At 50.7% G+C, this 23,138-nt stretch overlaps 1 protein-coding gene across 4 annotated transcripts in view; it reads left to right on the top strand.

Annotated features, from left to right (window-relative positions):
* SPTBN4 (spectrin beta, non-erythrocytic 4) overlaps nucleotides 1–23,138 on the top strand; it is a 73,839-nt gene that overhangs the window by 39,784 nt on the left and 10,917 nt on the right. For all 4 annotated transcript variants that reach the window (XM_036833347.1, XM_036833349.1, XM_036833348.1 and 1 more), the window contains exons 19-26: nucleotides 2,899–3,045; nucleotides 4,489–4,752; nucleotides 15,879–16,103; nucleotides 17,054–17,143; nucleotides 19,708–19,986; nucleotides 20,079–20,209; nucleotides 21,076–21,280; nucleotides 21,677–22,057. In XM_036833347.1, coding sequence (XP_036689242.1) covers nucleotides 2,899–3,045; nucleotides 4,489–4,752; nucleotides 15,879–16,103; nucleotides 17,054–17,143; nucleotides 19,708–19,986; nucleotides 20,079–20,209; nucleotides 21,076–21,280; nucleotides 21,677–22,057 — 1,722 coding nt within the window. The remainder of the gene's footprint in view (nucleotides 1–2,898; nucleotides 3,046–4,488; nucleotides 4,753–15,878; nucleotides 16,104–17,053; nucleotides 17,144–19,707; nucleotides 19,987–20,078; nucleotides 20,210–21,075; nucleotides 21,281–21,676; nucleotides 22,058–23,138) is intronic.

Below are 23,138 nucleotides of genomic sequence, written 5' to 3'. Positions count from 1 at the left end.
TTCTCTCCTTACCCTGCATTCCATAGAAACTATTCTGGACCCTGACCACATAAGAGATGGCCCCATGAGAGATGGCCCAGTGAACATTTTCCTAATCCCAAACAGAGATGGTCCTGGTCTCATCTACCTACCTGACTCAGGATAATTAGTACCCCCTCCGCGATGATACAGTACTTAAGTTTCCCCCAACCAAAGATGGTTCAGGAACCAGGTCCGAATCTCCCCAATTAAAGATGATTTGATTCCCCCCATGGTGAACCCCCATGTTCTCCCCACACATTAAATGGATAAGGGCTTCCATATTCCCCCTCCCAACTCAAGTCCATTAGAGATGGGTCTGGGACTCGAGCCCACTAGAGATGAGTTCAAGAACCCCGTCCCCCTTCTTCCCACTGGAGATTATTCTGGACTGAAGTCTTATAAGAGATATTTCCGGCTCCCTCCCATATTTTTCACCCCTGTAGAGCTGAGGTAGCCAGGAATCTGAGCCTCTTCCCACCCCACCTCACCCCCTCACATAGCTGAGGTAGCCCAGGCCCCAGCCTACCCCCTCTCCCCCCCCCCCCGTTTGATTTGGCCCAGGAGCCCCTTCCCCCTCTCTTTAGATTGTTCTGGACCAAGCAGCAATCATCTGAGATGGCGCAGGAACACCCCCCCCCTCCCCATGCTTTAGGGAGGGTGATGATTTCTCCTCTACGCGCATCTGGGACCCGGCAGAGAGGCGGGCACGTAGGCAGGCAGGGGGCGCGCGCGGGCGGGCGCGCTGCCGCTGCGCGGTGGCGGGGGATGAGGCGCGCGTCCGCCGGAGACTCAGCCGTCACCACCGCTGCCGCCGCCGTCGCGGTAGAGGGGCGAGAGCCCGCCCGCCCGCTGCAGGGACCGCCCGCCAACGCCTCCGCCACTTCAGGTCTCGGGGGCGCCCAGGGGAGGGGGCTGACGCGTACCCCCGCCGAGGCGGGCGGGGGAGGGGGCTTGGGAGCGTGCTCGCCCGCCCGCCGCGGGAGGGAGGGGCGCTGGCGGCGCGGGGGCGGGTCGGTAAGGCGCAGGGACCCCAGCCCTGGGGAGGGGCCCGGATGCCGGGAGCTGTCCGCGGTGCTGCTGCGGGCCGGACTGAGGGGCCGGGTCCCAAGGGAGAGTAGCGGAAAGGAAGGACTTCTAAGGCTACTCCTGGGGTAGTGTGGATTTGCCCTGGGGGTTAAGGGGGTCCCAGCCTCTCTAGGGGCCTCTGCTCTGGGTAATGGGGCATCTGAGATTTTCCCTGGGGTTGGGGGACTCTTAACCTTTGGAGAGATTCTTCCCTGGTTCTTGCAGAATCTGTGTTAGCCTTAGATGATGGGGGCGAATCATTTTTGCGGGGGTCTGCTTTGGGCGATGAGGGTCTTGGACTTGCTCTGGGTTTGGAGGGCTCTGACATTTGGGAGCTTTTCCCCTGGGTTGTTGGGGACTCTGGCTTTGCCCTCAGTGATGGGGGTCAATCACTTTTGGGGGGCTTTTACCTTGATGACAGAGTACCTCTCCTTCAGGGGCTTTGCTTTCCCTATGAGCTGTGGCTGCCATTGGCAAACTCTTCCCTGCTTGTCGGGAATGTGATAGCATTGGGGGATTCAGCATTTGACTTGGCTCGTGTGTGTGTCTGTGTATGTATGAGGGAGTATGACGCTGTCCTGGACCTCTGGGGAGCACATGCTCAGGGGACATGGAGTGGGGTTTGGCCGACTGTGAATTTGTCCTTGGCTATGACTGTAAGCCAGAGTCCGTGGTTTTTTGTTGTTTTTTTTTTCCAAGAGGGAGGAGGAGGATCTTGTGACTGAGGGGGGAGGAGAAAGGGGAGGAGCAAACTGCCCAGGTGCCAGGTTTGGTCATGAGTGGGGAGGTTCCTGCTTGAGGGACAAGCCTCATTGGGAGGGAGGGGTGGCTCAGAAAGCAGCCCTGTGACTGGTCCTGCTGAGGGTAGTGAGAGGGGCCCACTCCTGTTGCTTGCATTTGGGATGACTGGTTTTGTTGGTGAGTGGGGGCACTAGAACTGGCTTTAGTTTGGGAGGGGGGGTTGGCTGCGGAGGTTCTATCTCGTCCATGCTGGAGAGTCTGATGCTAGATTTGTAGCAACTCATTTGGGATAGACTCATTTGGGGAGCCAGAAGGTGGCCCTGATGCTTGCATTTGGGGGGTTGGCTTTGGTTGGGGGCCAGAATGCATCATGGTTTTGGCGAACTGTGGTCTTGGGCTGGATCCTCAAGGCTGGATTTGGGGAGTCCTGTGGGCTCATTAAGGAGGCTGGATCTGGGTTGCAGGGGATGGGTCTACCCCACATTGGAGGGATGGTTTGGAGGGAACTAGACTTGGCACTAGTTGGGAGGTTTTTTAGGGGTTCATCTGGCCATATTGGGGGTCTGGGACTAGATATGGGGGCTTCACCTGATACCTTTGGGAATGGGTTGGAGATCTTGAATTGGTCATTATTGGAGGTGGCTAAGACTGAATTGAAGGGTCTAAGGATTGCTGGGAGTGAGGGGTGCAATACTGAATTGGAAGTGAGCTAAACTAGGTTGGAGGGCTTGTTTTGGAGGGCTGATTTGGCTATGGGTGGGAAGACTGGCCCAGGGACCCTACCTTGGGGCTTAGGGCTTATGAGGAGTTGAGAAGGGCTGCCCTGAGGACAGAGGGCTAAGAGATGATGCATTCTGGGGACCCTTTCATCCATCCCCTACTCCCTAGGAAAGGGCTTAAGCTGCACACCCCTGCCATAAAGGCCTCACTTGCACAGCTTTTTCCATCCCACCCTTCTCTCCCTCCCCAGTCCTAGAAGCCTAGGCCCTGAACCTGGGACGTTGTGGAGGGGATGGGGGGGCTATGGCAGGTTGTGGGGAATTGGCTGAGCCCCTCCCCCGTCCTGCACAGCTGGATGGCTGGATCCATGAGAAGATGCTGATGGCGCGAGACAGCACGCGGGAAGACGGCCACAAGCTGCATAAGAGATGGCTCCGGCATCAGGCGTTCATGGCAGAGCTGGCTCAGAATAAGGAGTGGCTGGAGAAGATTGAGAGGGTGAGTATGCAGAAGGACCCGCTGCCCATGCCAGGTGCCAGGGGCCTCCAGGGAACCCATGTCTCACCTCCTTCACCCTCCACTGCCAGCCTGCTCTTCTCATACCCCTGAACTGGTTCAGATAATTTCCACATCTGCTCCTAGTTTTGTGGCCTTGAGTAATTCATGTAACCTCTTTGAGCCTCAGTTTGCCTGTCTATAAAATGGCCAACATCTCTTCTGAATGGTTGTTAAATATTTCACCCCTTCTTATAATCTCCCCCACCAGGCTTCCTTCCACACCATTTGGAGCATTTAAAATAGAAAGTCAGGTAGTCAGGTTGGGGCAGCCCTGGGAAGCTGGGGTTAAAGTGAACATTGGGTTCCTACAACCTTGGGTTCTCATTCTGTCTATGCCTGTTACCAGCTCTGGGGCCTTGGGGGAATTGTGTTAACTTCTTTGAGCCTCAGTTTGCTCTGCTTTATTTTTATTTTTTAATTTAAAATTTTTTATTGAAATATAGTTGATTTACAACGTTGTGTTAGTTTCTGGTGTACAGCAAAGTGATTCGGTTATATATATGTATATACATATATACATACATATACATGTATATATATTATTTTTCATATGGTTTATTACAAGATTTTGAATATAGTTCGCTGTGCTATACAATTGGACCTTGTTGTTTATGCTCTGCTTTAAAATTAGGAAATAATAAATATAGACTCTTGAGTACATAAAGTGCTTAACACAAGGCCAGGCACCTAGGAGCTGCAGTTGCTATGGTATTGTTATTTTTAATATGTAATATGATATATGTGGCTCTAGGCCAACATATATTGGAGCTTGACTTCAGCTTGGAGGGACCCAGGCAGACTTTTGCTCTAAGCATCAACCCCTAAAACTGCCCCTAGACCTGCTGCCCTGGATCCCCCCACTCTTTTCACTCAAACAGAGGCACCCAGGTGGGTCTTAAACCATTAAGTGGCCACTGATGCCCCATAATGGTGGCACGTGGCAAAGCCACTCTCCTTGACTTTGAGTTTAATGGAGGTTTGTTCTCTCTGCCTCTCTCTCTCTGTCTCTTTCTTCCATCTCTGTCTCTCGCTCCCCTTCTCTGTCTTATGGTCCTCTTCCCATGTTTCTAACTTTGTGCACGTCTCTGTATCCATCACTCTATGGCTATCTGTCTCTCTCTGTCTCCTTCTCATGCCTCTGTGTTGTCTGTCTCCCTCCCCACACCTCTGTCTATCTGTCTGTCTCTCCTCGTCTCTCTTCCCATGCTTGGTGCTTTCTCTGCAACCACCCCTCATGTCTCTGTCTCTCTGTGTGTCTCCAACTCCTTGATTCTGTCTCTCTCTCCTCATCTCTCCCTATGTTCTGCTGCCCCCATATTTCTCTGTCCCTCCCCACCATCCACTCCCTCCCCCTCATTTCCTGCCTCCCATCGTCTGGGGCAGGAGGGCCAGCAACTGATGCAGGAGAAACCAGAGCTGGCAGCCTCGGTGCGGAAGAAGCTGGGTGAGATCCGGCAGTGCTGGGCGGAGCTGGAGAGCACCACCCAGGCCAAGGCGAGGCAGCTCTTTGAGGCCAGCAAGGCCGACCAGCTGGTGCAGAGCTTCGCTGAGCTGGACAAGAAGCTCCTTCACATGGAAAGCCAGCTGCAAGATGTGGACCCTGGTGGGGACCTGGCCACTGTCAACAGCCAGCTCAAGAAGCTGCAGGTACGGCCTGGCTGACACAGACGGGGGCTTTCTAAACACAGTGGGGCCAGAGTCAGGGTCAGATCCCACTTGAGGTATTTCAAACAGAGGGGATTTAAGATAGGGGTTTATTTCAAATGTGTTAGAAGAGCTGGAAACAGAAAGGGAATACTGAGGCAGTCCAGCTAGTAGCCACTGTTGGAAGCACCCACCACCCCTAGGGCAGGGGGTACAAAGGGGGAGGAAAGATTTAGAGCCAAAAAGCAGTAGGTAGATAACAAGCACACTGAGGGTTTTCCAGGACCCTGACACCTGTTTCCTGGATGGAGAAACCAAGGCCCAGAGGTAGGGGGCTGGCTTTGCAAAGAATAATAACAGCATTCATGGGACTTCCCTGGCGGTCCGATGGTTACGACTCGGCGCTCCCAGTGCAGGGGGCACGGGTTCGATCCCTGGTGGGGGAACTAAGATCCCCATGCCACTCAGGCGGCTAAAATAAATAAATGAATAAAATAACAGCATTCATGGAGTGCTTCCCCCACCAGCCTCTGTGCCGAGCTCTCACTGACTCCTCCCAGCAACCCTAAGAGACTGGTACTGTTATTATCCCCCATTTGACCAACGGGGAAACTGAGGCACGGAAGGTAGAGCGCCTGGCCCAAGGACACACAGCTAGCCAGTGTCTCCATTACAAAACAGCGGCTCTTAGAGAACAGACACAGTGTCTGCTTTATCTCTGCTCCTAGCCTGGCAGCCTGTGGTGCTTGGTATCTTAACTGTTTGATGCGCTGACTGGAGGTGCGAATGTAGGAGTTGCGTCTCACCTCCCAAGGTGTGACAACTCCTGCCTTTACATCCGAGGAATAATGCCTGAGGCTCTGGGAGGTGAACTAATGGCCCAGGGTAGCCAGTGGCAGAGCTTGGATTCAAATCCAGGTCCCTCAACTCTTCACCACTCCTGCATAGTTATGCTTCTAAAGTGCTTGACATAGTGCCTGGCAAAAAAAAAAAAAAGTCGACTGATAATAAAAGCACATGACACTAATTAGTATTTATTCAGTTATCTATGCAGCAAATCTTTATTGAGCACCTATGTCAACACGCTAGGCACTTTTCTGGAATACAGCAGTAAGCAAAACTGACAAAAACTTATGGCCCCGGTGGGGCTCACATTCTGGTGCGGGAGACGGGCAAAGACGCAGAGAGCAACAGATCTGAATAGGATGTCACGAACATCATTGCTTTCTGTACCCCAGCGGTTCTCAACTGCCCTGTCTCCAGGATCCCTTTACCTCTTACAAATCACTGAGATCCCAAAGAGCTTGTTTGCATGTTTAATATTTACTATATTAAAAATGAAAACTGAGACATATTTAAACGATTGATTTGTTTTAAAACAACAACAATAAATCAATCACATATGAACCCCAAAGCATTCTTTTATGAAGAATAACTATATTTTCCAAAACAACAAAAAAATGTAGGCAGAAGATTGGCATCGTTTTCAACGTTGCAGCTCCCTTTCACGCCTGGCTTGAAAGAGCACTGGAGGGAATTCCCTGACGGTCCAGTGGTTGGCACAGGTTCGATCCCTGGTCGGGGAACTAAGATCCTGCATGCCACCCGGTGTGGCCAAAAAAAAAAAGAGCACTGGCTTCTCACCTCTGCTTCTGCATTCAGTGTCTCTTGCAATAGCACTGGTCATACGGTCCCTGTAAAACCCTGCTGTGCACCTGGAAGAGAATGAGAGGGATGAAGGCAAATAACAGCTTAGTGTTTTTTTTAAACCATGTTGTAACCGTGCAGACCCCTTGAAAAGATCTTGGGAATCCCCAGGAGTGCCCGGACCACACTTTGAGAACCGCTGATCTGTGTTCTGTGCCAGCCACTGATAACCTGTCCCCCCTCCCCAGCAGCCCTGCGAGGGAAGTGCTGTGGTTTATCCTCACTGGACATGTGAGGACACCACGGCACAGAAAGAGTCCTGGCTCTCCCAAAGTCACACAGCCACCAAGTGGCCATTCAGGACCACATTTAGTTCCCATCCACCCTCCTCCCTCGATACTCCCAGACCATAGTGGGGAACGTGACCCTCTCACTGGCCTCGGAAAAATCCATCACTGCCTGAGGTCCACACTGCATTAGCTGGGCAGGCAGTGGTCACACAGGGATGACTCGGTCCCAGGTCTGCTCTGAGGGATCACCTGGAATATCGGCAGAAACAAGTGGTGGCCTGGATGGTCAGACAGAGGAGGGGGCAAGGAGTAGTAGCAGCCAGGGGCCGAGTGATGAAAGGCCTAAGGGGTGGCAGACAGACCTGGGTTCAAATCCCAGCCAGGGCGCAAGTGTAGTCCCTCTCTGAACCTCTGTCGTCCCTTCTTTTTTTTAAAGTTTTTTTTTTTTTTTAATTTATTTATTTATTATTTATGGCTGTGTTGGGTCTTAGTTTCTGTGCGAGGGCTTTCTCTAGTTGCAGCAAGCGGGGGCCACTCTTCATCGCGGTGCGCGGGCCTCTCACTGTCGCGGCCTCTCTTGTTGCAGAGCACGGGCTCCAGACGCGCAGGCTCAGTAATTGTGGCTCACGGGCCTAGTCGCTCCGTGGGATGTGGGATCTTCCCAGACCAAGGCTCGAACCCGTGTCCCCTGCATTGGCAGGCAGACTCTCAACCACTGCGCCACCAGGGAAGCCCCTGTCGTCCCTTCTTAAGTAGGACTGCCTCAGCGCGGGCATCCCAGGGCCAGGTGAAGGTGTGCGCTGGGATGTGGTGAGTTCCCAGCAAATGGGGATCTGTGACTGTCAGGGTCCCAACAGGAAACAGAAGGCATGCTCCACTGAGGACGATTTGAAGAGGGCCTGTCGAGAGTCTTGACAAAGGTGTGAGCAGGGAATGGGGAAGCCTTGGGGCCAATAGCAGGGAGCTTCACTTCCGGGCAGGGGTGAGGGGGGTGGGGGAGGACAGGGGTGCAGAGTCGCCTGGAAGGAGCGGGGACCCTTAGGCAAGAATGGCCGCTGCTGCAGGGGGGAGCCGGGAAATGATAGGTCCGCTCCCCTTAGTTCACAGGACGTACTTCATGGGTGCAGTCCCACGGGACCCCACACTCGGTTTTGTGCTCTGCTCTCCTGTTTTGAAATTCTTTTGGCCGTGCCGCGGAGCATGCAGGATCTTAGCTCCCCGACCAGGGATAGAACCCGTGCCCCCTGCAGTGGAAGCGTGGATTCTTAACCACTGGACCGCCAGGGAAGTCCCTGTCCTGTTTTGAAATTCTTAACATTTGAATCAAGGGACCTGCATTTTCATTTTGCACTGGGCCCTGCAAATTATGTAGCCAATCCTGAGCCCAGCCCACCTGGAAGCCAGAAGGCAGGGGAGCCAGTTGCTGCGGTCCATACAGGTCAGCCCACCCCACTCTGCCCCCGCCGACCCCGGGGCACAGAGCAGGATGGAGAAGCTTAGACTGTGGGTCAAGAGGGGCAAATGGAGACCTCCAGCACAGCAGCAGCTATTACTAGGATTATTCATTGTCTTAACGATGATTACTAACTCTTCCTCAGCAGTTTATTGCAGTGAATAAAAGCACAGACTCAGGACTCAGCAGGTGTGGGTTTGAATCAGAGCTCTGCCACTTACTAGGTGTGTGATGTTAGGCACGTGGCTTTGCCTCTGGTCTGAGCCTCAGGCACCTCCTCTGTGCAAAGGGAAGGACCCTAATGCTAAGCCATTTGGTGACAGCGGGACTCTGGGTGGCAGTACATGCCAAGGTCAAGGCCATGGATGCTGGAGCCTGGCTGCCTGGTGTCAAGCCCAGCTCTGTGACTTACCAACTGGCTAACTTGGAAATATTTCTCTTTTTGTGCGTCAGTTTCTTCTTCAGTCAAGTGGACATAATAACCGTAGTGATTTCATACAAACATTGTAAAGATTACAAGACATACTGCATGATGTAGTTTCAGAATTGCTGACCCAGCAAATCTAACTAAGAGACAGTTTTTGCTTACAGGTTTTAAATTTTTAATTGTCTTCCGCCAGAGGGCACATCGTCACTATACTGTGTTCAAAAGTTGGGTTATTTCTCTGCCTTCCATAGATTATGTTATTTATGTGAAATAGCTGTTTCATTTGTTTCTGATTATATTCCAGTTTGGCACTTCCCCCCATCCATGTAGCTTTTAAAAAATGTATTTGGCGGGGCGGGGGGAGGTGCTATATGAGACATTAATATAGTGCCGGAAGTTAGAACTGTCAGTTTATAGTTCACCTGGTTGTGACAGATTGCTCGCCTGAGTCCTGATGCCATTTAATGCTCTCGCCCCAGCAGCAAATGAGAGCTCCTGTTTCTACACATACTTGCCAACACTTGGTGTTGGCAGACTTTTTAGATTTTTTTCCCAGTTTGGTGAATAGGCAGCGTATCTCACTGTGGTCTTTGCATTTGCATTTTGGGGGGAACTGGTGACCTTGAGCATCCTTGTCTCCCTTTTTGGCCACTTAGGTTTCAGAGGGAAGGTTTGGGGCCTCCTGCCCTAGCCAAGTGCAGAGCCGGCTCTTCCCTCCACATGGAGGGGGTTAGGCCCACCAAGCCCTGGGGACCAGGAAGTGAGGTCCCCATTGTTTAAGGGAGAGACTGAGGCCCAGGGTGGATGAGAGCCTGGGTGGGGGGGTCACGCAGCGATGGGTAGGCTCAGCATAGGACTCCTGGCCCCTTTCCCCAGCAGAGGGAGCCCGAGGTGGGGAGTGACTCAGTGGGCCAAGGCCCCCATATGGAGTCCAGCTGGGCCTCAGGAGCTGCCACTGGGGAGGGGAGCGGCCTCCCAAGGCCCTGCTGTCCCCTGGGGCCTGCCTGAGATCCCAGGCACTGGGCATATGCAGGAGGGAGGGGGTCGGTCCAGCCGGGCACATCTCCTGGCTGCCCTACCCCTCAGGGCACCAGGGCCAGGCTGGGCTGCGGGAGGTGCTGGCTCGGGGTCTGAGGGGGTGTGGCTGTGAGAGTGCTCCCTCCCCCCTCTGCCGCACTCTGGGCCTGCCTCCCAGTCGTGCTCCCTCAGTTCCTCTGTGTCTCTGTTTCTCTTAGTTTTTTTCTCTCTCTTTCTCACCTGTTTCTCTGTCTCTCTGTCTCTGTCTCTTTATCTCTCTCTGTCTTACTCTGTCACTCTCTTCTCTCCGTCTCTTTTCATTTCAGTTCTCCATCTCTGCCCCCCTCCCTTGATCTCTCCTCATCCCTGTGTCCTCGTCGTGTCCTTCCCCTTGTCCCCCACCCCAGCTGCTGCAGCAGCCTTCCTGGAACCCCGCCTCCCAGGTCTAGGCCATGTGACCCAGAGTCCTCCTTCAGGGCCTCCTCCAACTGTCTTTCCCGGCTGAGGGGCCAGATGGTAGAGTCCCAAACCCCTGCTTTCCCAGTCCCCAGGGGTCTGACCAGCTGGCCTGGCTCAGCCATGGGCTCTTGCTTGGGGAGGGAAGCGGGGAGCTGGTCTCCTGCCATCTAAGGGGGACCAGTCAGGGGAAGATGCACTTGGAGTCTTTGCAGCCGCTGAGCTGAGTCCGTAAAGACTACCTCCCACCCTAAGCCAGGCTCTTTTCTCTGGCCGAGAAAACACCCTCTTCGCCCCTTTTCATTCTTTGCCCCACATTTCTTCATCTAGCCCATCATGGCCCAGAGTCAGGAGCTACACAGTTCAGGGTTTGAACCCTCGTTCTCCTACTGTGTGAGGACAAGTGACCCCACCTTTCTGAGCCGCATCATTCCCAATTACAGAGAAGCAGAGTGACTGAGGGCCACTAGGGTTTCGTGGTCACGTGGTCCTGGGTTCAAATTCTGGTTCTGGCAGTTTTTACTCTGGACCAGGCATTGATCGTCTCTGAGCCTCAGTCTCCCCAGCTGGAATATGGGAAGAACAGCAGGTGGATCCGAGTAGGAATCAGGTTGATGTGGGGGTCAGGGCTTGTGTGTCACCATGCAGCAGAGCACCTGCAGCTCTTTTGGAAGTAGGCTCTTCTGGTTTTTGTTTGTTTGTTTTGGTTTTTACCTTTAATGTCTTTTTAAATTTTTTTTTATTTTTTATTTTTTTTGGCTGTGCTGCGCGGCTTGGGGGATGTTAGTTCCCCGACCGGGGATTGAACCCAGGGCCTCAGCAGTGAGAGCACGGAGTTCTAACACTGGACCACCAGGGAATTCCCAAAATACACACTCTTAAAGAGTACAATTCAGTGATTTTTAGTGTATTTACAAAGTCGAGTGACTCTCACCACTGTCTAATTCCAGAACACTTGCATCACCCCAAAGAGAAACCCCGCACCCATTAGTTCCCTCTACTAGTCTACTTTCTGTCTCTACAGATTTGCCTATTTTGGACATTTCGTATAAATGGAATCGTACAATATATTGTCCTTTGTGTCTGGCTTCTTTCACTTAATGTTTTCAAGAATCATCCATGTTGTTCCTTTGGTTTTAACGTTTAAAGCTAGTTTACTTTTTTTTTAAATGCTAACCTTTAATACCAAGAGAAGCAGAAGAGCATGGTGACCAATCCAACAAACAAAATCAACACACATTTATGGAGACTTACTCTGTGCCAGGCGTGGAGCCAGGAGCTGGGCTCCAGTTGTGAACAATACAAACATCCCCATCTTCCCTGACCTCATATGCTGTTGTGAGGATTAAACTAATTCATTCTTGTCAAGTGCTTAGAGCTTAGAGCAATGTGTTACCCATTATTGCTGTTATGGCAAGAAGTTCAAACAGAAGGGTATGATGTGAAAAGTGAAAAGCCTTCCTTCCGCCTCCACATGCAAGCCCCACTCCGCAGGGATGTAACTGCTCTCAACTGTTTCTCCTCTATCCTTCTAGAAATATACTATGCATACCCACACACATACACGTGACATACAGACTATAGTGAAGCTTGCCTTTTCACTTGACAAAACACCCTAGGCATCCTTCCTTGTCACAAAAATCTAGGATATAGTCTGTCCTTTTAAACTGTTGCATGGTATTCCAGGGGTAGTTTGACAATGTCATTAACCAGCCTTTGAGAAACCTTCGGGCTGTTCCCAATCTTCCGCTAGTATAAATAATGCCACAACAGACATCCCTGTCCATACGTATTTGAGCCTGTGTGCAAATATTTCTGTAGAAAATAATCCTCAAAGTAAAATTTTGGGACCAAAAGGTGTATACATTAAACTTTTTGATAAATATTGCCAAGTGTTCTCCTGAAAAGGCAGTGGACACACCTGCAATGTGATACCCATCCACCTCCCCACATGGTTACCATCATTAGGTATTAGCAGGCTTTTTCATCTCTGCTAATCTGAGAAGTGAAAGATACTGTTTTGTAGTTATTTGAATTTGCATTTTCCTAAACATTGAAGGAGGCTGAACATCTTTTCATGTGTTTAAGGACCATTGTACTTCTGTATCCTTAGCCCATGTTTGCAGGAAAGGATACACATTAAATGGGTGTTCAAAATATGTGGCATTTTTGTAGAAGTAGAAAAGTGGCAGCCCCTGGAATTATTCCATCTCAGGTCACACGGCCACTTGCTGGAGAGGTGGTAGAGGAGTTTTCATTTCATGGGGAAGTGGAACTTACAACCTTCATATTTCAGACTATATTTGAAAGTTTCCTGAATTCTAATGCATTTTTATTTTTCTACACATCACTACAGTGTTTTCCTTAGCGAAAAACTTTTGGGGATGACTATTTCATTTTTCTTTGATTTCTGCCACTTATAATTGTGCCTTTAAAATTTTTTCCATTGCACATGGTTTTGACTTGTTATAAGGTTTGATTTTTACCCATTTTTATGACTCCTACAGGTTGTGAACTGTATGAGCTGGGATTCTTCGGGGTGCAGTTCATAGGACTTAGGCTAAAAGGGGACAGTGTTGGCTCACATAGCTGGAAGATCCAGGGGGTATGAGATTGGGGCGTGGCTGCATCGGTTCCTCAAATTCCGTTCTCAGGAATCTCTCTGTCTTTGTTTGTGCACCCTGCTTTTCTCTGTGTTGCCCTCGTCACTGGGGAGCCTGTTCCCTCTTGGTGGCAAAATTGTCTCCAGTATCCCCGGGTTGTGTTCTTCTACCTTTAGGAATACGATGAGAAGGAGACCACCCCTTTTGAGCTCACACACCTTTCCAGCAAAAGTGGGAAGAGTTTTCATTGGCTGACTTAGGTTACATACCTTCTCTTACCCAATCCTTGTGGCCAGGGTGATTCAGTGTTCTCATTGACCAGGCCTGAATCACATGGCCATTATTGGGCCGCTTGGTTTCATCAGCCCCTTAGGAAGCAGGAATAGTTTTCATTGGCCCAGCTTAGGTAATATGACCATCCCTGACCCTGTGTTCTGATTGGCCAGGTTTAGATCATGTGGCCACCTTGGCCCTCTAGGTTTTATTAGTTCCTCAAGAAGTTCAGGACCTGAGAGCGGGTTTTCAGTTGCTGCAAAGGAAGGGACGGATGTTAGGCAGGCAAAACCAACCCCTCTGCACTACAGAACCTTCCAACAAAAGTCTTGATTTGGTTCTTAAGTTTCCAGCTTTGGGTTGCAGTCTTTTGCTGTAATCTGTTACCACTTAATTTCATTATTTTGTTTTCTTTTCTAGATTTCCCCCATCTGTTTAGAATCACACAATACATACAATTTTTTTTTGGTAAAAGATCCTACTAACCTAGAAATCTTCGGTAAAACATAAAGTATCACTTCAACATGCCTCCGGATCCCACACTCCAAAGGGAACTTCAACTATTATTTGGTGTGCATCCTTCTAGATCTTTTTCTATGTGTTAATAGATGTACCTATATGGATTACTGATGGTTTTATTTTCTTTGTATTTCATGCTTAATTTAAATTCTTGAATAAATAAATGTCATGGTTCAGACACCAAAAACTATATAAAAAATCCTATGTGAAAAGTCTCTCCTTCATCCCTGTCCCCATTCACTAAATTCTCATCTCCTCAATAGGTACCATCTGTTATTAATTTCTTGTTTATTCCAGGGAATTTTTATGCATGTGTAATCCACTACAAATATCTATTCATAAGTATGTTCTAAAATTTTTTTCCTCTTAACAGTAAATCTTGGGTATTATTCAACACTGATGTGGATTTGTTTAACCGTTTCACTCTTGATGAGCATCGAGGTTGTTTCCATTTTTTTTTCCCCCGTTATAAGCTCTGCTATGATGAGATCTTTGGACAAACATCTCTGCTATAATGAACATCCTCGGACAAATATCTTTGTGCATATGTGCCAGTGTTTCTTTTTTTTATTAATTAAGTTTTATTATTATTATTTATTTTATTTATTTTATTTTTGGCTGCGTAGGGTCTTCGTTGCTGTGCACGGGCTTTCTCTAGTTGCAGCGAGTGGGGACCACTCTTCATTGCGGTGTGCGGGCTTCTCATTGCGGTGGCTTCTCTTGTTGCGGAGCATGGGCTCTAGGCGCGCGGGCTTCAGTAGTTGTGGCATGCGGGCTCAGTCGTTGTGGCTCGCGGGCTCCAGAGCGCAGGCTCAGTAGTTGTGGCGCACAGGCTTAGTTGCTCCACAGCATGTGGGATCTTCCTGGACCAGGGCTCGAACCCGTGTCCCCTGCATTGGCAGGCGGATTCTTAACCACTGCGCCACCAGGGAAGTCCCTGTGCCCGTGTTTCTTTAAATACATTCCTAGAAGTGCAAGTGCCAGTGCTGGATCAAAGCATTTTGACACATATTGCATTTTGATAGGACCTGCCAAACTGCCTTCCAGAAAGGCTCTACTAATTTACACCACCACTGACAATGGCTGAGTGTGCCCATCTCCCTGTATCTTTGCCAACACTAGATATTATTGATCTTTTAAATTTTTGCCAATCTGATGAATAGAAAAGGATACCTTGTTTTAATCTGTATTATCCTGCTGATTAGTGAGACTGGGAATCTTTTCGTGCGCTTATTTTTTCTTCTTTGTGTTGCCTGTTCACATCTAATGCCCATTTCTCTTTTGGGCAATCTCTCTTTGCTGATGTCATTCATTTGTGCATTGAACAAACCACAATTGAAGGCCTATTACATGCTGGACACTGTTCTAGGCACTTGGGAATACAGAGGTGAATTGACACAGCCTCTGCCCTCATGAAGCTCACATTCCAGAAGCAGGAGACCAATAAAAAAAGGCCTCACAAGTAAAGACAGTTATCCGATGGTGGTTAAGTGCTGCAGAGACAAAGGAAGCAGGATAAAAGGGAATTCTTTTACTGTTAAAGAAACTAGTGCCTTGCTCTAACACACACTATTTTTCCACCTTGTCACTTGCCTTTAACTAAATCTAGAAATTTTGGTTGTAGCAAAAGTATTTTTTTTAAACAAAAGTATTTTTTGTGGCCAAATTTATAAATCTTCCCCTTTACGGTTTATGTGCTTGGAAAGATTTTCTCCATCCCAAGATTATAAAAGCATTTGCCCCGGTTTTCTTAGTATGCCTTATGGATTTACTTATTCCACTTAAGTCTTTAATCCATCTGGAATTATTTTCAGCATAAAGAGTGAGAAAGGGATCCAGCTAAATTGGTCAGCGACTTGGCCCCTGACCATTCATTGAATAACCCATCCTTTCCTCGGAGGTTGGAAATGGCATCTATAAACTGTATGAATTCTCCTGTGTATTTGGGTCTCCTTTTGCCCTTTCTGTCTATCCCTGTGGCACATCAACCATTATAGCTTTGTATTTATTTTTGATATTTGGAAAGGTTGACTCTTTGGACAAATTACCTAACTTTTCTGGGCCTCAGTTTCCTCCTCTGTAACATAGGGATACCACCAACCTCGAAGGGTTTTTCTGAGAACTAATGAACTAAATGGGCCACTTTAGTCCAGGGGGTCAGGAAAGACTCTTTGAAAAGGTAACAGCTGAGCTGAAATCTGATTGACTGGGAAGAGCATGCCTGGCAGAGGGGAATAGTTACGGCAGAGGCCTTGAGACAGGAACTAGCTTAGTGGCTTGCAGGATCAGAGAGGAGGGCAGCGCTTCTGGAAGGAATTGGGCCAGGGGAGAGTGGAATAGTGGGCCTCGACCAGAGGTTTGGCTGTCACCATAAAGGTCCTGGAGAGCCACGGCGGCATCAGGAGGGAGGGTGGGGCCTGCTGACCCTACCCTTGTCCCTACAGTCGATGGAGTCTCAAGTGGAGGAGTGGTACCGCGAGGTGGGAGAGTTGCAGGCGCAGACGGCGGCGCTGCCGCTGGAGCCGGCGAGCAAGGAGCTGGTGGGCGAGCGGCAGAACGCGGTGGGCGAGCGCCTGGTGCGTCTGCTCGAGCCGCTGCAGGAGCGCCGCCGCCTGCTGCTCGCCTCCAAGGAGCTGCACCAGGTGGCGCACGACATCGAGGACGAGCTGGTGAGGATCCGCTCGGGGATCTGGGGCGGGGCCAGGATAAGAGGCGGGGTGTGCGAGGGTGGGGCGGGGCATGAGGCCAGAGGCGGGCCAGTGGGCAGAGGGGGTGGAGACTGGGATGGGGGCGGGGCCGTGGGACTGAGGAGGGTTCAAGGGTGGAGATGGCTGAGGGACCTATCCACTAATAAGCAGATAGACTCACTCAGTCATTCAGTCCTTAACGTTTTCACTTATTCACTCATTCCTTCACTCTTTCAAATTTCATTAACACTTTCAGTCACTCATTGATTTATTCATGAAGTTATTGATTTATTCATCCACTCATCCTTTATTCCTTCTTTCACTCATTTACTTATTATTCACTTACTCACTTGTCACTCATCCATGCATTTCCTCATTCAGTCATTCACTAATTTGCTCATTCACTTGATCACTCTGGGCCCAACCCTGTGCTTACATGATGCTAGGTCACAAGAGTGACCAAGGCAGACCCTGTTCCTGACTCAGAGTCCAAAGGGGAAAACAGACTTGTCCTAAGTCAGTGACAACCCAATGTGGTTAGGAATATGATGGGGGAAGCAGGGGGCTGTGAAAGCCGGGAGGAGGCATCTGGCCAAGTTCCAAAGTCAGGGAGAGCTTCCTGGAGGAGGGGATGTCTGAGCTGAGACGTGAAGGAAGAGTGCATATGAGGGAGCCTGCTGAGGGAGTGGGAAGGGAATTTCAGAAAGCAAGACCTGCCTGTGCAAAGGCCAGAGGTAAGCATGAGCCTGGCTCGAGTGCAGAGAGCAAGACAGAACATGTCCAGAGGACGCTGAAGACATGAGCAGACTTTTAGGTGAGGAAGGGCCTTGGATGCTGGGAGGGCTTGGATGCTTACAGTTTAGTTGGGAGGGAGGGGTCCTTGCCCTGCTCCCTGTGTCCTTCCCTTGACCTGCTCCCTGATTCCTCTCCAGGCATGGGTCCAGGAGCGGCTGCCACTGGCCATGCAGACAGAGCGAGGCAATGGTTTGCAGGAGGTCCAGCAGTACATCAAAAAGAACCAGGTGAGCAGAGCCACGGCAAGGGAGTGGGTTAGGACACATTTGGATACGAATGATAGAAAACAGCTCAAGGTGGTTAAAGCCAAAGAGGGGAATTTATAGGCTCTTGTAATTGAGGAGACCGTGGACCGCAGATAGATGCATCAGGTGCTTCCAAGATGTCATGAATCTCTCATTTCCATATATTTTTTCTTCCTGTTAGCTTTGTTCTCAGGCCAGCTCTCCTCTCCTGCTGGTAAAAGAACTCCAACAGATTCAAGTTTATATCCCACCAGTAAAACTGAAGAGAATTTTTCTCTCTCAATAATTTCAGCAGTAGTCCCAGGAATAACTCTTTTGGGCTCAACTTGAATCACATGTCCACGCTGAACTAATCATGGTGGCCAGGGATTTAGACAGCTCTGAATGGCCTGGTCTGGACTAAGGACTCACCCTTGGAACCTGTAGGTGGGGTCAGCCTTAACTTTATCTGGGCTGAGATGGAGACAAGGGGATTCCCCAAATGAAAATTAGGGTCCTGTGACTAGAAGTAAGGACACTGGCTATTGGGCCACGAAAAAGAAAACAAACCAACAAGAACCGCAGACACCTATAGGGAGAGAGGACAGAGATAATCGGAGGGCTGACACCTACACCGAGCACAGTGGGGGGCTTCTGAGCCGCTAAATATCTCTGGACCTTTATTTACCTCTCTGAGACTCAATTTCCACATCTAAATAAGTAGAGACTTGGTCTAGAGCCGTGGTTCTCCAATTGCTTAGGGAACCTTTTTGCAGAGGAACCCAGTTGCAGAGGAACCCTTTGATCAAAGCTGCTCTTTCACCAAAGCCCAAAGTAAGACATATATAAGAGGGGTAATAATAATACAGTGATGGGATCTCCCTGGTGGTCCAGTGGTTAAGACTCTACGCTTCAAGAGGGAAGGGATATGGGAATATATGTATACATATAGCTGATTCACTTTGTTATACAGCAGAAACTAACACACCATTGTAAAGCAATTATACTCCAATAAAGATGTTAAAAAAAAAAAAACTCCCATCCCCCCCAAAAAAAAGACTCTACGCTTCCACTGTAGGGGCACGCACAGGTTCGATCCCTGGTCGGGGGAACTAATATCCCGAATGCCACGCGGCACGGCCAAAAAATAATAATAATAATGATAACAATAATAATAATACATTGATTAAAGACTTACTATGTGCCAAATACTGTCCTAGGGGGTTATATCAGTTATTTAATTTAATCTCCACGATAACCCTGTGAGGTAGGTATTGTCATTACCACCTTTTATTTTTAAAAGAATCTAAGTTGGGAGAATAGGGCATTGAAGGATAGTGGGAAGGTGAGTACAGAAATTATTTTGGAAAGATTCGTGATTATGCTGCACTTGGTGGAATTCTTTAAGAGGCTAGAGTTTTTCTTTGATTTTTGTTTTTCTATCTTGATGAAAATACTCCTGGCTGTCAACAGTGTTGGGAACAAACAAAATGGGCCCCTCGTTTTCACAGTTGAGGAAACTGATCAAGTGCACTTAATGCTTAAAATTGGGGGAGCTCAGCTGTGTGTGTGAGAGAGTGCTGGCTACACGGGGGCTGTTAAACAAATAATAGCCACTGATGTTGACTGAGCACCTACTGCATGCCGGACACAGTTCTAAGGGCTCCACAGTACAGCAGCCCCACAAGGGAGATATTAGGGGGCCACCGCTAGCTGTGTGCCTTCAGCAAGTTCCTCAACCTCCCTGTGCCTCAGTTTCCTCATCTGTAAAATGAGAATGATAATGATGTCTGGCTCCTGGCGTTGGAGTGAGGAGTAAATGAGTGGCTGCAGGGAATTCCCTGGCAGTGCAGTGACTAGGGCTCTGCGCTTCCACTGCGGGAGGCACAGGTTCGCTCCCTAGTGGGGAACTAAGACCCTGCATGCCGTGCGGTGTGGCAGGGAAAAAAAAAAAAAAGAGCGGCTACATTATGCAAAGCCCTTACTTAGCAAAGTGGCAGGCACTTGGTGTTGGCTATTATTATTAACTCCATTTACCAGTTGGGGAACCGAGGCATAGGAGAGGTTAACTAAAGTACTCAGCAATTACAGAGCTGGTGGAGAGAACCTTCTGGGGGTGATGGAAGAATTCTGTATCCTGATCTGGGTACACAGGTGTATAATGTGTAAAAATGTGTTGAGCTGTACCCCTAAGATTTGTGCACTTCACTGTATGTAAATGATACGCATGTAAATGATACCTGTGTTTAGGCCTGTGTTGAAAGCATTAGGGGGGTAATCTTGTTATCATCGGGCATCTTGTTTGAGAGCAGAGTCTCTGGATCGAGCCTCCCGTGTGCAAATCCTGTCACCTCCTTACTAGCTGCTTGTTCTCTGGCAACGTACTTCACCTCTCCGTGCCTGTTTTCCCACCTGCAACGTGGGGGGGATGAGTGAGCGAGGAACCACAAAATGCTTAAGTGGTGCCCGGCACGTGGTGGGCCATCTGCGGCTGTTTGTTATCCTCTCCTGGGCGGCGCCAGTCGTGGAGGCGCCCTCTGAACGCTCCTCTCCACTCCCACCCCCAGGGCCTGCGGCGGGAGATCCAGGCGCACGGGACGCGCCTGGAGGAGGTGCTGGAGCGCGCGGGCGCCCTGGCATCGCTGCGCAGCCCCGAGGCTGAGGCCGTGCGCCGCGGCCAAGAGCAGCTGCAGAGCGCCTGGGCCGGACTCCGGGAGGCGGCCGAGCGGCGGCAGCAGGTGCTGGACGCCGCCTTCCAAGTGGAGCAGTATTACTTCGACGTGGCCGAGGTGGAGGCGTGGCTGGGCGAGCAGGAGCTGCTCATGATGAGTGAGGACAAGGGCAAGGTGCGCCCGGGCTGGGGGTGCGGGGGGGCCTGGGGGCGCTGGAGCCCGGGGCCGGCCCCTGCCGCCTCATCGCGGGCGCCGTGTGCCCCCAGGACGAACAGAGCACCCTGCAGCTGCTCAAGAAGCACCTGCAGCTGGAGCAGGGCGTGGAGAACTACGAGGAAAGCATCGCGCAGCTGTCGCGCCAGTGCCGGGCGCTGCTGGAGATGGGGCACCCGGACAGGTGGGCGGGCGGGGGATCGGGGCCACGCGGGGGCCGGGCCGGTTCTTAGGGAACGGTCCAGCAGGATCTGGAGCTTCGCTGTTGGAAATTGGGGCAAGGCCAGGATTGGACATTGGGGTGGGAGGGGTCCCTCATTGCCCCGGGCTGGTGCTTTCAGATTTTGGTGAGTGGCTAGGGGCCGGGAAGAGAGGAGCGCTGCGCAGGGATGTTGGAGGGGGTGGGGCCGGGAGCACTGAGATTTGAGTGTAGGGGAGGGGGGTGATGTCTAGGTCTGAGGGGAGAAGTAAGAGCTCAGGACAGAGAAGGGTCCTCTCCCTAGGACAGAAAAGCCTGGAGCACTGTGATTGGGCGTGGCCTGAGACCTCTTGGACAGCGGGTCACATGGCCTCCCTGAGTTTAAGTGCAGGGCCCACATCTAGGAGGCTGGGCCGAGGGGTGAGATCTGAGACAGAGGCACAGAGCTAGACCTCTGTCCGCCTGAGCCTGGAGACTGGGACTGGAGGTGAGGTGGGTTGGCTGGGGACCCAAGTAGGGGGTCTGGAGTCCCACTCAGGTCGCTGGAGGGGCCAGGTGTGGGACCACAGACTGGAAGGCTGGGGGGCGGTGAGAGGGGCTGATGAGCTTATCAGGCTTAGGAAGGCAGAGTGTTCCCTGAGCGCTGAGGTGCAAGTGCTGGGTTGGCTGCATCCACGGTTTGCAGAAGAGAGTCCCGCCTGAAGGAGTCTGACGGGACTCAACCCTGCCTGAAGGGTGGCCTGCCTGAAGGGTTGCACGGCTCTGCCCTGAGCGGGGGGTGGCAGGGGGTCAGAGCTCTGTCCTGGAAGTCTCAGGGGGCTCCATCCCTGCCCCTCCCTGTCCCCCAGCAGCGAGCAGATCAGCCGGCGGCAGTCTCAGGTGGACCGCCTGTACGTGGCACTCAAGGAGCTGGGCGAGGAACGCCGGGTGGGCCTGGAGCAGCAGTACTGGCTGTACCAGCTCAGCCGCCAGGTGGACGAGCTCGAGCACTGGATCGCAGAGAAGGAGGTGGTAGCTGGCTCGCCTGAGCTTGGCCAGGACTTTGAGCACGTCACGGTGAGCAGCATCAGGAATGAACAGTGAGCCAGTGGCCACTGTGTCTGCTACTAAGGTTCTCTGGGCCTCAGTTTCCCCATCCATAATAGGAGAATTGTAATAGCACCACCTCATGGCTCTGTTGAGACACAGATGGATTAATATAACGTAAAGCCCTTAGGACAGTACTGAGCACATACAGGGCCTAACACAGTGTTATTATTCTTATCGTCTTATTTTTATTATTGTTGTTACTATTATCGCTACAGAATGAGTGCTAAGTGTCGGATATTTTTTGTTCTGATTGTCATCATTAGTGTTGTTATTATTCTCACCCGCCACAAGATGGGGGGTTGGAGGGGGCTGGCGTGGACAGCACCTTTGCCCACGCTGGGCCCCCCCATTTCCTGGTGGCAGGTGCTGCAGGAGAAATTCTCGGAGTTCGCCAGTGAGACCGGCACGGCAGGGCGGGAGCGGCTGGCGGCAGTGAACCAGATGGTGGACGAGCTGATCGAGGGCGGCCACACAGCGGCGGCCACCATGGCTGAGTGGAAGGACGGGCTGAACGAGGCCTGGGCCGAGCTTCTGGAGCTGATGGGCACCCGGGCCCAGCTGCTGGCCGCCTCTCGGGAGCTGCATAAGTTCTTCAGCGATGCCCGAGAGCTTCAAGGACAGATCGAGGAGAAGCGGAGGCGACTGCCTCGCCTGACCTCCCCGCCTGAGCCGAGGCCCAGCGCCAGCTCCATGCAGCGGACCCTGCGCGCCTTTGAACATGACCTGCAGCTCCTCGTGTCCCAGGTGGGGAGCTGGCGGCCAGGAGGGGCAGGTGGGAGGGCCTGGACGGTGTGACCAAGGGATGGGGGCAGCAGAGCAGGCAAAAATCAGGCTGTGGACCACATTGAAATTAGATGGTGGGATAGATAGAAAACAGACCATGGAACAGGGAGAAATCACATGATGCGGCAGGTAGAAAATGGACTGATGGCATGCCGCATAGACTCAGACAGTGACAGAAGAAAAGTGGTATAGCATGCCTGATAGAAATTAGACAGTGTTTCCAGTGGAGACTGGGCAGGGGTTCTCCTAGAAACTGTTACTCAAATCCAGATGGAGAGTCTAAAAGGAATTGGGAGGGCGTTGAGAGAAATTTGGCTGTGGGGCAGATAGAAATTAGGCAGCAGGTCTCTGATAGAAATCACATTTTCCTCGAAGAAATTTGGTGGGTTTGGATTTAATGAATGGAAATCCAAGCTAATAGGAATCAGGCAGTGGGTCTGATAGGAATTAGGAGGTGGATCTGAGAAATCAGATGGAAATGAAGCTGTGGGCCTAATAGGACTCAAGCAGTAGAACTGAAGGAAATTGGGTTGCAGGTCTAATGGAAGGTAGAAATTGGACAATTATTTTATATGCATCGTACAGAAGACTGTTAGAAATCCAGCAGAGAGACTGATAGTGATTACATGGTGGATCTGATACAAGTATGGTGGTCCCTCCAAAAGAAATCAGGTGGTTGAGCTCATGGAGAGTGGGCAGTGGGTCTAACTCACACAGCAGAACCAGTGGAAATTGGGCAGGAGACCTGATAGTAATTGAATAGCGATTCTGAAGGAAATTGGGTAGTAGGGAGTGGGTCTGAAAAAATTGAGTGGAAAATATTGGACAGCATGTCTAATAGATGTCAGGGTGGAGGAAGGGTTTCCTGAAAGAAACAAGATAGAAAAAATGAGGTGGCAGACCCAATAGAAATAGAGCTCTCAGACTAAAAGAAGTCAGACAGTAGACTGAAAGAAACCTGATGGTAGGTGTAAAAGAAGTCAGAATGCAGGTAAGTCAAAGAAACATCAGGCAGCAGACATGAGAAAAATATGGTAGTGGG

The sequence above is a fragment of the Balaenoptera musculus genome, chromosome 19, assembly GCF_009873245.2.
Source record: "Balaenoptera musculus isolate JJ_BM4_2016_0621 chromosome 19, mBalMus1.pri.v3, whole genome shotgun sequence".
NCBI lineage: Eukaryota > Metazoa > Chordata > Mammalia > Artiodactyla > Balaenopteridae > Balaenoptera > Balaenoptera musculus.
The sequence above is the reverse complement of the archived record's forward strand: the minus strand, read 5'-3'. Positions and strand labels throughout refer to the sequence as shown.